The 15,186-nt window shown below is 44.5% G+C and overlaps 1 protein-coding gene across 9 annotated transcripts in view; it reads left to right on the top strand.

The window, feature by feature from the left end:
- The window catches only part of TRAPPC9 (trafficking protein particle complex subunit 9), a 729,895-nt gene that overhangs the window by 82,192 nt on the left and 632,517 nt on the right, over positions 1-15,186 (top strand). For all 9 annotated transcript variants that reach the window (XM_063643571.1, XM_055287357.2, XM_063643573.1 and 6 more), the window contains one exon: positions 12,331-12,547. In XM_063643571.1, coding sequence (XP_063499641.1) covers positions 12,331-12,547 — 217 coding nt within the window. The remainder of the gene's footprint in view (positions 1-12,330; positions 12,548-15,186) is intronic.

The raw sequence follows: 15,186 nt of genomic DNA, 5'->3' as shown, positions 1-15,186 counted from the left end.
GAATAACCAATGGAGAGAAGGGCTTAAAGGAGATGATGGAGCTGAAAGCCAAGTTTCGAGAACTACGCGAAGAATGCAGAAGCCTCAGTAGCAGATGCGATCAACTGGAAGAAAGGGTATCGCTGATAGAAGATGAAATGAATGAAATGAAGAGAGAAGGGAAGTTTAGAGAAAAAAGAATAAAAAGAAATGAGCAAAGCCTCCAAGAAATTTGGGACTATGTGAAAAGACCAAACCTACGTCTGATTGGTGTACCTGAAAATGATGGGGAGAATGGAACCAAGTTGGAAAACACTCTGCAAGATATTATCCAGGAGAACTTCCCCAATCTAGCAAGGCAGGCCAGCATTCAGATTCAGGAAATACAGAGAACGCCACAAAGATACTCCTCGAGAAGGGCAACTCCAAGACACATAATTGTCAGATTCACCAAAGTGGAAATGAAGGAAAAAATGTTAAGGGCAGCCAGAGAGAAAGGTCGGGTTACCCACAAAGGGAAGCCCATCAGACTAACAGCGGATCTCTCAGCAGAAACTCTACAAGCCAGAAGAGAGTGGGGGCCGATATTCAACATTCTTAAAGAAAAGAATTTTCAACCCAGAATTTCCTATCCTGCCAAACTAAGCTTCATAAGTGAAGGAGAAATAAAATACTTTACAGACAAGCAAACGCTGAGTGATTTTGTCACCACCAGGCCTGCCCTAAAAGAGCTCCTGAAGGAAGCACTAAACATGGAAAGGAACAACCGGTACCAGCCCCTGCAAAAACATGCCAAATTGTAAAGACCATCGAGGCTAGGAAGAAACTATAGCAACTAACGAGCAAAATAACCAACTAACATCATAATGACAGGATCAGATTCACACATAACAATATTCACGTTAAATGTAAATGGGCTAAATGCTCCAATCAAAAGACACAGACTGGCAAACTGGATAAGGAGTCAGGACCCATCAGTGTGCTGTATTCAGGAAACCCATCTCACGTGCAGAGACACACATAGACTCAAAATAAAGGGATGGAGGAAGATCTATCAAGCAACTGGAAAACAAAAAAGGCAGGGGTTGCAATCCTAGTCTCTGATAAAATAGACTTTAAACCAACAAAGATCAAAAGAGACAAAGAAGGCCATTACATAATGGTAAAGGGATCAATTCAACAAGAAGAGCTAACTATCCTAAATATATATGCACCCAACACAGGAGCACCCAGATTCATAAAGCAAGTCCTCAGTGACCTACAAAGGGACTTAAACTCCCACACAATAATAATGGGAGATTTTAACACCCCACTGTCAGCATTAGACAGATCAACGAGACAGAAAGTTAACAAGGATATCCAGGAATTGAACTCAGCTCTACATAAAGTGGACCTAATAGACATCTACAGAACTCTCCACCCCAAATCAACAGAATATACATTTTTTTCAGCACCACACCACACCTATTCCAAAATTGACCACATAGTTGGAAGTAAAGCTCTTCTCAGCAAATGTAAAAGAACAGAGATTATAACAAACTGTCTCTCAGACCACAGTGCAATCAAACTAGAACTCAGGACTAAGAAACTCAGTCAAAACCGCTCAACTACATGGAAACTGAACAACCTGCTCCTGAATGACTATTGGGTACATAATGAAATGAAGGCAGAAATAAAGATGTTCCTTGAAACCAATGAGAACAAAGACACAACATACCAGAATCTCTGGGACACGTTCAAAGCAGTGTGTAGAGGCAAATTTATAGCACTAAATGCCCACAAGAGAAAGCAGGAAAGATCCAAAATTGACACCCTAACATCACAATTAAAAGAACTACAAAAGCAAGAGCAAACACATTCAAAAGCTAGCAGAAGGCTAGAAATAACTAAAATCAGAGCAGAACTGAAGGAAATAGAGACACAAAAAACCCTTCAAAAAATTAATGAATCTAGGAGCTGGTTTTTTGAAAAGATCAACAAAATTGATGGACCGCTAGCAAGACTAATAAAGAAGAAAAGAGAGAAGAATCAAATAGATGCAATAAAAAACGAAAAAGGGGATATCACCACCGATCCCACAGAAATACAATCTACCATCAGAGAATACTACAAACACCTCTATGCAAATAAACTAGAAAATCTGGAAGAAATGGATAAATTCCTCGACAAATACACCCTCCCAAGACTAAACCAGGAAGAAGTTGAATCTCTGAATAGACCAATAACAGGTTCTGAAATTGTGGCAATAATCAATAGCTTACCAACCAAAAAGAGTCCAGGACCTGATGGATTCACAGCTGAATTCTACCAGAGGTACAAGGAGGAACTGGTACCATTCCTTCTGAAACTATTCCAATCGATAGAAAAAGAGGGAATCCTCCCTAACACATTTTACGAAGCCAGCATCGTCCTGATACCAAAACCTGGCAGAGACATAACCAAAAAAGAGAATTTCAGACCAATATCCTTGATGAACATTGATGCAAAAATCCTCAATAAAATACTGGCAAACCGAATCCAGCAGCACATCAAAAAGCTTATCCACCATGATCAAGTGGGCTTCATCCCTGGGATGCAAGGCTGGTTCAACATACGCAAATCAATAAACGTAATCCAGCATATAAACAGAACCAAAGACAAAAACCACATGATTATCTCAATAGATGCAGAAAAGGCCTTTGACAAAATTCAACAACCCTTCATGCTAAAAACTCTCAATAAATTAGGTATTGATGGGACATATCTCAAAATAATAAGAGCTATCTACAACAAACCCACAGCCAATATCATACTGAATGGGCAAAAACTGGAAGCATTCCCTCTGAAAACTGGCACAAGACAGGGATGCCCTCTCTCACCGCTACTATTCAACATAGTGCTGGAAGTTCTGGCCAGAGCAATCAGGCAGGAGAAGGAAATAAAGGGTATTCAATTAGGAAAAGAGGAAGTCAAATTGTCCCTGTTTGCAGATGACATGATTGTATATCTAGAAAACCCCATTGTCTCAGCCCAAAATCTCCTTAAGCTGATTAGCAACTTCAGCAAAGTCTCAGGATACAAAATCAATGTACAAAAATCACAAGCATTCTTGTACACCAATAACAGACAAACAGAGAGCCAAATCATGAGTGAACTCCCATTCACAATTGCTTCAAAGAGAATAAAATACCTAGGAATCCAACTTACCAGGGATGTGAAGGACCTCTTCAAGGAGAACTACAAACCACTGCTCAATGAAATAAAAGAGGATACAAACAAATGGAAGAACATTCCATGCTCATGGGTTGGAAGAATCAATATCGTGAAAATGGCCATACTGCCCAAGGTAATTTATAGATTCAATGCCATCCCCATCAAGCTACCAATGACTTTCTTCACAGAATTGGAAAAAACTACTTTAAAGTTCATATGGAACCAAAAAAGAGCCCGCATCGCAAAGTCAATCCTAAGCCAAAAGAACAAAGCTGGAGGCATCACGCTACCTGACTTTAAACTATACTACAAGGCTACAGTAACCAAAACAGCATGGTACTGGTACCACAACAGAGACATAGATCAATGGAACAGAACAGAGCCCTCAGAAATGATGCCGCATAGCTACAACTATCTGATCTTTGACAAACCTGACAAAAACAAGAAATGGGGAAAGGATTCCCTATTTAATAAATGGTGCTGGGTAAACTGGCTAGCCATATGTAGAAAGCTGCAACTGGATCCCTTCCTTACACCTTATACAAAAATTAATTCAAGATGGATTAAAGACTTATATGTTAGACCTAAAACCATTAAAATCCTACAAGAAAACCTAGGCAATACCATTCAGGACATAGGCGTGGGCAAGGACTTCATGTCTAAAACACCAAAAGCAATGGCAACAAAAGCCAAAATCGACAAATGGGATCTCATTAAACTGAAGAGCTTCTGCACAGCAAAAGAAACTATCATCAGAGTGAACAGGCAACCTACACAATGGGAGAAAATTTTTGCAACCTACACATCTGACAAACGGCTAATATCCAGAATCTACAATGAACTCAAACAAATTTACAAGAAAAAAACAAACAACCCCATCAAAAAGTGGGCAGAGGACATGAACAGACACTTCTCAAAAGAAGACATTTATGCAGCCAAAAAACACATGAAGAAATGCTCCTCATCACTGGCCATCAGAGAAATGCAAATCAAAACCACAGTGAGATACCATCTCACACCAGTTAGAATGGCCATCATTAAAAAATCAGGAAACAACAGGTGCTGGAGAGGATGTGGAGAAATAGGAACACTTTTACACTGTTGGTGGGACTGTAAACTAGTTCAACCATTGTGGAAGTCAGTGTGGCGATTCCTCAGGGATCTCGAACTAGAAATACCATTTGACCCAGCCATCCCATTACTGGGTATATACCCAAAGGACTATAAATCATGCTGCTATAAAGACACATGCACACGTATGTTTATTGCGGCACTATTCACAATAGCAAAGAGTTGGAACCAACCCAAATGTCCAACAATGATAGACTGGATTAAGAAAATGTGGCACATATACACCATGGAATACTATGCAGCCATAAAAAATGATGAGTTCGTGTCCTTTGTAGGGACATGGATGAAACTGGAAAACATCATTCTCAGTAAACTATCGCAAGGACAAAAAACCAAACACCGCATGTTCTCACTCATAGGTGGGAATTGAACAATGAGAACTCATGGACACAGGAAGGGGAACATCACGCTCCGGGGACTGTTGTGGGGTGGGGGGAGGGGGGAGGGACAGCATTAGGAGATACACCTAATGCTAAATGACGAATTAATGGGTGCAGGAAATCAACATGGCACATGGATACATATGCAACAAACCTGCACATTGTGCACATGTACCCTAAAACCCTAAAGTATAATAAAAAAAAAAAAAAAAATATGACAAAAAAAAAAAAATGTATTAACTCACATGATTACAAGGTTCCACAATAGGCTGTCTGCAAGCCGAGGAGCAAGGAGAGCCAGTCCAAGTCTCAAAAATGAAGAACTTGGAATCCGACGTTCTAATGGGGGAAGCATCTAGCACAGGAGAAAGATGTAGGCCGGGAGGCTAGGCCAGTCTCGTCTTTTCATATTTGCTGCCTGCTTATATTCTTAGCTGCGCTGGCAGCAGATGAAGGGTGGGTCTGCCTCTCCCAGCCCACTGACTCAAATGTTAATCTCCTTTGGCAGCACCCTCACAGACATACCCAGGATCAATACTTTGCATCCTTCAATCCCATCAAGTTGACGCTCAGTATTAAGCATTACAGAAGGAAACAAAACCAATCCCAAGAGGGTTTAGTTTAAAGTTATCCTGGCATAAGAGTGACCACAAACTCCTGGCAGAAAAACGTAAATCTTTCTGGAGTGACAAGCTACATTCTGAATCAATGTAGTGAACAGAAAACATGAAAAAGCTTCACGGAAGCTCTGGATCGAGATGTTAGACCCCAAACATACTACCTTTGTCTCTCTCCTAAGGTCTCATTTAAGTATCCCATTCAAGACGGAGTCTTGCTCTGTCACTCATGCTGGAGTGCAGTGGCGTGATCGTGGCTCACTGCAACCTCTGCCCCCCTGGGTTCGAGCAATTCACCTGCCTCAGCTTCCCAAGTAGCTGGGATTACAGGTGTGCACCACCGTGTCCATCTAATTTTTGTATTTTTAGTAGAGACCGGGTTTCACCATGTTGGCTGGGCTGGCCCAAAGTATTTTTAAAGGAAAGAAACTATAATGACAATCATATCTGTTGCCACCACGCTGTGCTAGGAATTCAGAGGGGAATACAAATGGTCTCCTCCTAGAGAGAGCTCATTTCTGTTTGAGGAGACAGATCTGCAGTGTTTCGTGAGTGTAGTGCGGAAGGCATTAGTCTATTTCGTACAGGCAGGAGAGGAGTTTAGGAAAGCATTGTTGGGGGTGGGTGACGTTTTAGCTGCGTATGGTCTTATTTAATTGGCTTTTAATTTCAGGCTCCATGAGTTGTCATTGGAGGGACTAGATTTTACGGAGAACAGACTTAAAGAAACTCAGAACTTGGCCGGATGCGGTGGTTCATGCCTGTAATCCCAGCACTTTGGGAGGCTGAGGCGGATCACCTGAGGTCAGGAGTTTGAGACCAGCCTGGCCAACATAATGAAACCCTGTCTCTACTAAAAATACAAAAAGTAGCTGGGTGTGGTGTCGGGCACCTGTAATCACAGCTACTGAGGAGGCTGAGGCAGGAGAATTGTTTGAACCTGGGAGGCAGAGGTTGCAGTAAGCTGAGATCACGCCACTGCACTCCAGCCTGGGCAACAAGAGTGAAACTCTGTCTCAAAAAAAGAAAAAAAAGAAAGAAACTCAGAACTCTGGTATGGAAAGATGAATGTGGAGAAAAGCTATAGTCAGAGTTCAAATCATCTTTAAAGTACACATGAACTCGCTTGCTCACTAAACCCAAAGATGGTAAAATAGGCAGTATTTCTTGAAGCCAAAGGAGTGAGTTTTTCAGGTTATCCAAGAGTGAATCAAAGGCTGGAACCAGGGTGATCAGGGGTCAAGCGTGGACTTTGCTTGGCCATCTCTTTTGGATGGTGCACTCACCAAGGGCACTGACTGTTTACAAAGTGTCCTTCCTCTAGCACGTGGTGGGTACACCTGGTAGTCTAGGAACCTTCCAGGTACCTCTCCAAGGCATAGGGCACAGCATCCCTGTTTCAGCCATCTCTCTGTCCATCTTCTTCCCAACACTGTGATTCTTTTTTTTTTTTTGAGATGGAGCCTCGCTCTTGTTTCACTGGAGTGCAGTGGCGCGATCTCGGTTCACTGCCAACTTCCACTTCCCGGGTTCAAGTGATTCTCCTGCCTCAGCCTCTTGAGTAGCTGGGACTATAGGCACCCACCATCACGCCTGGCTAATTTTTGTATTTTCAGTTGAGACGGGGTTTCACTATGTTGGCCAGGCTGGTCTCGAACTCCCGACCTCAGGTAATCCGCCTGCCTCAGCCTGCTAAAGTGCTGAGATTATAGGCATGAGCCACATTGCCTGGTCTGAACACTGTGATTCTTTTTTTTTTTTTTTTGAGACGGAGTCTTGCTGTGTGCCCAGGCTAGAGTGCAGTGGCGCAATCTTGGCTAACTGCAAGCTCCATCTCCCGAGTTCACGCCATTCTCCTGCCTCATCCTCCTGAGTAGCTGGGACTACAGGTGCCTGCCACCACGCCTGGCTAATTTTTTGTATTTTTAGTAGAGACAGGGTTTCACTGTGTTGGCCAGGATGGTCTCGATCTCCTGACCTTGTGATCCGCCCGCCTTGTCCTCCCAAAGTGCTAGGATTACAGGCGTGAGCTACCGTGCCCAGCCTCCAACACTGTGATTCTTTATGGGCCTATCTCCTCTACTACTTCACGAACTTCTGAGGGACCGGGTCTTATTGAAGTTTCTGTTTTGTTTTGCTTTGTTTTCATTCTTACCTTTGAATGATTAAAAATGAAAATGGTTCCAATTACTTTAGACAGATGCTTTTTAAAGGAAAATCCTTGGTGCATGCCTCATACCCCTACTCCGGGATATAAGAAAGTAAGTTATGTTTTTTCCAAACTTTTTTGATAGACATATATGGAAAGTTTGTATAATTTTGAAGATGTATTTTTCTCTCCATGTAATTATGGCTAGAAATAGGCGGTGAGAGAAGCAGAGTGTGTTTTCAAACCTGGGAACGTGTGGGGCCCGCTGTTTCCCATCCGGCATTCTCCCATGGTCATCACCTAGTTGAGTGCGGCCACCAGGCTGCCCCTATGGATCTGTCACTGCCTCGTTCTTCCGATCACTGCAAGTGCCCACGTTTGAGAAGGCTGATGAGGGTTAAGGCATTTTCTAGAGCATCAGTGGCTGGTTAACTTGGGGTTAGAACTTGTGGTTTCAAAGGCATAAACTAACAGTGATATTTCTGTTTCTGGAACACTCACCGAGAGTTTTAGGCTTATGCTCAGTGTTCGCATTATTTCATTGAGTCTTTTCGACAATTGTAATTAGATTTGACGATCCCTGTTTCTTAGGGATATGCAGATGTGGCCCTGGAACTCAGGACTTTACAGCTCCAGGCTGTATTCCTTCCTCTCCATCCTTCCAGAGATGAGTCCTGTGCCTGGAGTTTCCCTCTGATGTTGTCACTTTATTTCTTATTAACAGAATAAAGCAGGTCTAAACTCACTTTCTACTTGGAAATGGAGTAGTGAATTAATATTTGGATCCCTCAGAGTCTGTGTTGTGAGTAAAGCTCCTTGTCTTGAGTAGTCTTGGAGCCACTTCCGTTGGAACCTCACATAAACATCTGGGCCCTGAACTCGGACTTCGTGACTGTGCAGCCTATTGAAAGATTAGACCAAAGATGCGCTGATTAATATTCCTTAAAAGAGCAGCAGGTTGGAAATGAGTTTGGGGATTTCATCTCATTTCAAGATTTCATGAGGATATTGGCCTGGCTTTGCCTGGGACCATTTTGTACTCCCTGGCTCCTTGTGCTGTAGGTGCCTGTGTCAACCAAACATGGCTTTGTCCTGAGGCTCCCTGGGCTCACGGCTTCTCAGTCAAGTGTCTGCCTAGTGCCCAAAAGCAGTTGTGCTTGAGCTTTTCCCATTAAGGAACCGTTTTAGGGCTTTGAAGTGATGTCAATTCCATTTGCAATATAGTATTTATCATTTGATTTCTTATTACGCTGAAATGTTAAGAGGAATGAAATAGTATTATTACTGATCAAAGTATTACAACCTTTCATCTTAGATAGGTTCCATGAAAGAATCAATGGGAGTTCTAACACATTGGAGGCCAAGGCATGTGACCTTCCCTGGCTGTCACCTTTATTTTAGATGGTGGCCTCTTTAAGGGCACTGGCTAAGATCAGTATTTGTCTTTTCTGCCCCAACATCTTTTATCATGTTTGGCACATAGTAGGTGCAGCTGAAGGTCTGGGCATTTCCAGATTTGTGATAAAGGCGTTAAGTACCCCCACTTCTTCTTCTTTTTTTTTTTTTTTGACACGGAGTTTCACTCTTGTTGCCCAGGCCGAAGTGTAATGGCGCAATCTTGGCTCACTGCAACCTCTGCCTCCTGGGTTCAAGCAATTCTTCTGCTTCAGCCTCTCAAGTAGCTGGGATTACAGGCATGCACCACCACGCCTGGCTAATTTTGTATTTTTTAGTAGAGACGGGGTTTCTCCATGTTGGTCAGGCTGGTCTCGAACTCCCAACCTCAGGTGATCTGCCTGCCTTGGCCTCCCAAAGTGCTGGGATTACAGGTGTGTGCCACCGCGCCCGGCCAATCCCTGCCTCCTCTTTACAGACCTCCTCCACCCCGTCCCTGGCTGCTGTCCTCCAGCACTGGGGCTTCTGTTGGCTGCTGTACTGCGCGCTCCTGGAAAGGGACAGGCCATGTCCTACTCAAATTTGAATATTCATGGACCATAGACCTAGACAACAACTTCTAGATGAAGACATAGGATATCTTTGTGACCTCGGGCAAAGATTTTTCTAAGATTAGGACATAGAAGGCACTAACCATAGAAGAAAAAACTGATAAATTGAGCTACATCACAGAGAAATGCTTTTGCTTATTAAGACTCCCTTAGGAAAATAAATTGGCAACAGACTGGGAGGAAATATTTGCAAAACATATATAACTAAGGACTTGCATTCAGAATATATACAGAACTCCTACGACTCAGTAATAAAACAAACAATCTAATTTTAAAAACTGTCAGAAGATTTGAACAAGCACTTCACAAAGGAAGATATACCAGTGGCCAGTAATCATATGAAAAAGGTTCAACATCATTAGTTTTCAGGGAAATGGAAGTTAAAGCCACCAGAACGTCTAAAATAAAAGACTGATATCCTCATATGCTGGTGAGCAGGTGGAGCGATGGTGATTCTCACACATCGTCGGCGTCGCTTTCACTGTAGGAAAAGTAGGGGTGGCAGAGATGCGATATGTATGTAAATAGTATGGGAGACACAGAGAAAGGACATTACGGTTAGGAGAATTTAGGGAAAGAAGCAGCAGCTTCCCGCTGAAGGGTGTGAGGACGAGCTTCTTGGAGAGGGTGGCATTGGAACCGAGTCTCCAGAGGGAGAGCCAGATGTGGCTGTGGAGGGAGCACAGGAGCAGAGAGCCTGTGTGCCCTGGCGGCGTCACCTGGTGCAGTCCACCTCATACGCTTGACATGATTCTATGTCAAAGAGGATTTCATTGGACTTAGAGCAGCTATTTTGTTTATTTTTTCATTGATTTATTGTCATCCTCCCCACTGATTCTAAGCCAGGGGACTAGCCTGTCATTAGCATGGAGGCCCCCAGGGGTAGGAATCTTAGCCTGTTTTGTTCACTGCTGTATCCCCTGCCACAAGAGTGGCTGGCACAGAGTAGGGGTTCAGTAAATATGTGTTGACAGAATGAGAAAACAAATGAGTTAAAGCTGTTCAATCTGGTGAGGTCATAGGTAGGCAGTGGGGCCTCGAATTCCCAGAGCAGGTTGGGGCTAACTGAGGAGGGCCTGGCATGCCCGTGAAGGCATTTGGGCTCCATTTTACAGTCCTGAAGGGGTCTAGTGGTTTCAAGATGGGATTGTCTTAGTCCGGTGAGGCTGCTCTCACAAAATGCCACACACTGGGTGGCTGATAAACAATAGAAATGTATTGTGCACAGTTCTAGAGGCTAGAAGTCCATGATCCAGGTACCAGCATGTTTGGCGTCTGGGGAGGGCCCACTTGCTTGTTCATAGACCGCCATCTTTCCTCTGTCTTCTCACTTGGTGGAACAGGTGAGCTAGCTCTTTAGGGTCTCTTCTTATAAGAACACTAATTCCATTTGTGAGTGCTTCACCACCCTGACCCGATCACTTTTTAAAGTCCCCACCTTCTAATTCTATCACCTTGGGGGCTAGGCTTTCAACATGTGAATTTTGGGGAGGCACAAACATTCAAACCGTGGCTGGGGTGATGGGCTCTGAGCCATGTCTCAGGAACCTTAGTCTGGCAGGGGTGTGTGGACAGGTGAAGGAAGGTGGAGAGATGGTAGGAAGACGATGCCGATTCCTCTTCCAGATGAGGGCTGACAAGGGCCCCAGCGAGGCCATGGCAGTGAGCGCAGAGGAGAGGGGATGGAGGGAGGGTTTGGAGGCCCATGTTGGAAGGGCATTCAAGCTAAGGCTCTGTACTCACAGAAACGTCAGGGAGACATTCATCGTCCAGGGCACAGGAGGGAGAGAAGCACTTCCTTAAGCAATGCTCCTGGAGCAGCAGAGTGGGCTCTGCCTTCCTTCTTCTCTGAAGGCAGCTGTGTGGTGGGCAGGGCCCAGGCCCAGAGTCAGATCTTGTCCCTGGTACTTCTTGGCTGTGTGATTTTGCACAGGTGATTAATGTGTCCCTGAGCTGTTAATGTCCTTATTTGCCAGCTCACAGCATGGTTGTATTGAGTAAATCAGGTATGTTAAGTCTGCTGCCATACAGTAGGTGCTGAAGAAACAGAAGTTGTTGGCTGGGTGCGGTGGCTCACACCTGTAATCCCAGCACTTTGGGAGGCTGAGGCAGGCAGATCACCTGAGGTCAGGAGTTCGAGACCAGCCTGGTTAACATGGTGAAATCCCGTCTCTACTGAAAGTACAAAAATTAGCCAGTCATGGCGGTGGGTGCTTGTAATCTCAGCTACACTGGAGGATGAGGCAGGAGAATCGCTTGAACCCGGGAGGCGGAGGTTGCAGTGAGCCAAGATCATACCACTGCACTCCAGCCTGAGCGACAGAGTGAGACTCCGTCTCAAAAAAAAAAAAAAGAAAAGAAACAGAAGTTATGATTGCTACACTACAGGGTTGTTGGGAGGATTCAGTTGGGTCTTGGATGAAAGAAAACTTTTTGTAAACCCTGAAGTCTTAAGTCTAATTTCAGTGGTATTATTAATAATTCATTACCCAGTTACATGGTTCTGTGTCTTCTTGTGTTTTAAGAATTTTTGTGTTTGATGAGAGACCTTGATAAAATCCTGTTGTGTAGATGAACTCTTGTTCCTTTTCTTTTCTTTTGTAGAGGAACTTAAAGTAGAGGTCTCAGATTTGTAGCAAGTACCTTTGTAGCAGAGAATCTGGGCTTTATCAGCAGGAGGATGGGCTGCACCTGCAGCCATGGCTGGGGAAGGTCTGAAGCCACCTGGGGCCTGTGCCCTGCGCTGCTCACCAGGCTTTCCTTCTCCTTGATGTCTCCTCAGGTCTTTGTTTTATGAAGAAACATTTTTAATGTGTGCTTCTTTTTTCACTTACATGTTTCTTTCAAAAGCTTTTTACTTTCTCTCTGTGCTTCAGCTTTCTGAGGAAGAGAAAATTCAGCGCTACAGCATCCTCTCCGAGCTCTATGAGCTGATCGGCTTCCATCGCAAGTCTGCGTTCTTCAAGCGCGTGGCCGCCATGCAGTGCGTGGCCCCGAGCATCGCGGAGCCTGGGTGGAGGGCCTGCTACAAACTCCTCCTGGAAACGCTCCCCGGCTACAGTCTGTCGCTGGATCCCAAAGATTTCAGCAGAGGTACTGGAGTCCCCTTGCTTGCCCTAGGTGTTGCTTTCTGTCGGATGGTCACATGCTGTTTCAGCCCCTGTCCTGAGTGGCAGACATCGTGGTTGGTGCTGGTGGTTCCAGAATGACTAGATCCCTGCCCTGGAGTTGGGTGCCTGCTCTAATCAGATTATAGGAAAAAGTACTGGTGCTTTGCCTTGGGGCTCGGATTCTTGAATCTTTATCAGCGGGAGTCAGAAATTGCCTTTGAGTTCATTGGCATGGTGTGTCATCATCAGTCAAACACTGGAAACACCTAATGAATTTTACTCATGAGATTTAGTTATGTTAGCACAAATCAATGAACCCAGAATAAATATCCTTGGGTATATGTGTATACCTGAGCTATGCATTCAGCAATAAATTCTTATTCTGAAATATTAATGCAGGGTAATATATATTAAAAATAAAGCTATCAATCTAATAACAAATATGTACAAGGATAATGCTCAGTATTAGACAAAGTCTGATTAAAAGGAGAAAAAACATTTTTGGGGACCAGGCACGGTGGATGACTCCTGTAATCCCCAGCACTTTGGGAGACCAGGGTGGGTGGATCACTGGAGGTCAGGAGTTCATGACCAGCCTGGCCAACATGGTGAAACGCTGTCTCTACCAAAAAACAAAAATTAGCTGGGCATGGTGGCATGTGCTTGTAGTCCCAACTACTTGGGAGGCTGAGGCAAGAGAATTACTTGAACCTGGGAGGCGGAGGTTGCAATGAGCTGGGATCGCGCTACTACACTCCAGCCTGGGCGGCAGAGAAAGACCTTATCTAAAACAGAACAGGACAGGACAGGACAGGACAGGACAGGACAGAACAGGACAACATTTTTGAGGGGTTACTTTTAGATAGGAAACATACAGCACTTTTTCTTCAGTTCAAGCCTACAGCTAGTGAAGGTATAGGCTTCTAGACAGGAAAGAACTGTGGTGTCATCTAGGTTAATTTCCCACCAGGGCAAAAATGGGTTCTTCGGCATCCTTTTTTTTTTTTCTTTTTTTTCCTGAGACAGAGTTTCACTCTTGTTGCCCAGGCTAGAGTGCAATGGCACGATCTTGGCTCACTGCAGCCTCCACCTCCTGGGTTCAAGTGATTCTCCTGCCTCAGCGTCCTGAGAAGCTGGGATTACAGGCACGTGCCACCACGCCTAGCTAATTTTTGTATTTTTAGTAGAGATGGGGTTTCACCATGTTGGCCAGGCTGGTCTCAAACTCCTGACCTCAGGTGATCCGCCCACCTTGGCCTCCCAAAGTGCTGGGATTACAGGCATGAAACACCATGCCCGGCCTCTTCAGTATCTTTTTTATGTGGTCATGTCCATCCATTTCACTGGCCTCTGCTGACTGGAGGTGCTCATGGCTTTATGATGAATCCAGTTCCACTTTTGGATAATTCTGATAGTTGGGGCTCTCCCCAACGTTGAATTAAAAATTACGTTTCTCCTTACTTTCACCTGCTAGAATATCTGAAGACATATCTACTGGACTTTTTTATACATTGATTCAACAGGTAATTCATTATTCTCCTGCCTCCATGTCATGCAGTGTGTTGGGTGAGTGATGTGATGGCAAAGGAGACAGTTTCTGCCCTCTACAATGGAAATAAACAGGTGCCTCTCACATGTGACAGCTTCCCGGTGTTTGCACAGAGCTCTCAGGTCCTTCCAGAGCCTGCTTCTAACTTACGTGTCTATGGTTGCTGTGACAGTCACTCCTAAGTCACACTCCCCAGACTTCTTACTGTTCAACCATCTTCCCAAGGCAACACTTACATTTGATAGAACTTCAAATCCAATTCTCAGGATGCATTCTGATTAGCTTCGAGCAGGGGTCAGCAAATGTTCTCTGTAAAGGGCCAGACAGTAAATATTTTAGGCTTTATGGGCCACACGGTCTGTGCGGAAATGACTTGACCCTGCTGTTGTGGTGTGAAAGCAGCCATGGACAGCACGTAAACCATGAAACTGTGTTAACATTAGTACATGGTGGCCAGATTTGGCATGGCAGCTATACTTTGCGAAATCCCCGGCTGAGAACACTGTGATATTTGAAATCATTTATTTATTTTTATTTTTTAGAGATGAGGTCTCGCTGTGTTGCCCAGGCTGGCCTCAAACTCTTGGGCTGAAGCGATCCTCCTGCCTCGTTTAAAAGGAGGGCACTGGGTTTGGAAGAGAAAACGCAGACTGAGTGAGTAATATAGCAGGAGGAGAGTCAGGCGGGCAGTGAAGGGGTGTGAAGGGAGGCTGGGATGGAGTATATGCAGCACTTTAGCCACTTATTTCTCTTCATGGAAGAGAACTAGACCTGGGGGTGCTTTTGCAGTCTGGGGAGGGCACTTCTGCTCTGGACTGCTGTGGTCTGGCCTGAAGCTATGCCAGGAAGAGCTGAGGCCCTACGTGAAGCAGATGTGTTCAGAGTTGAAAATCCCCCAAGTCCCATCAAGTTCCCCATATAAATCCCCAATTTTTATGGGTTTTTGTCTTTAGAGCCTAAGATATCCTGCCTCCGGAGCCACAGGGGCAGGCAGAGCGCTGCTGACCTCTCCGGGCACGTGATAAAAGCCTGTCATGCTGTCTGCTCGGGTGAGATGGGTGAGATCTGGCAGG

The sequence above is a fragment of the Symphalangus syndactylus genome, chromosome 7 (genome assembly GCF_028878055.3).
Source record: "Symphalangus syndactylus isolate Jambi chromosome 7, NHGRI_mSymSyn1-v2.1_pri, whole genome shotgun sequence".
Lineage (NCBI taxonomy): Eukaryota > Metazoa > Chordata > Mammalia > Primates > Hylobatidae > Symphalangus > Symphalangus syndactylus.
The sequence above is the reverse complement of the archived record's forward strand: the minus strand, read 5'-3'. Positions and strand labels throughout refer to the sequence as shown.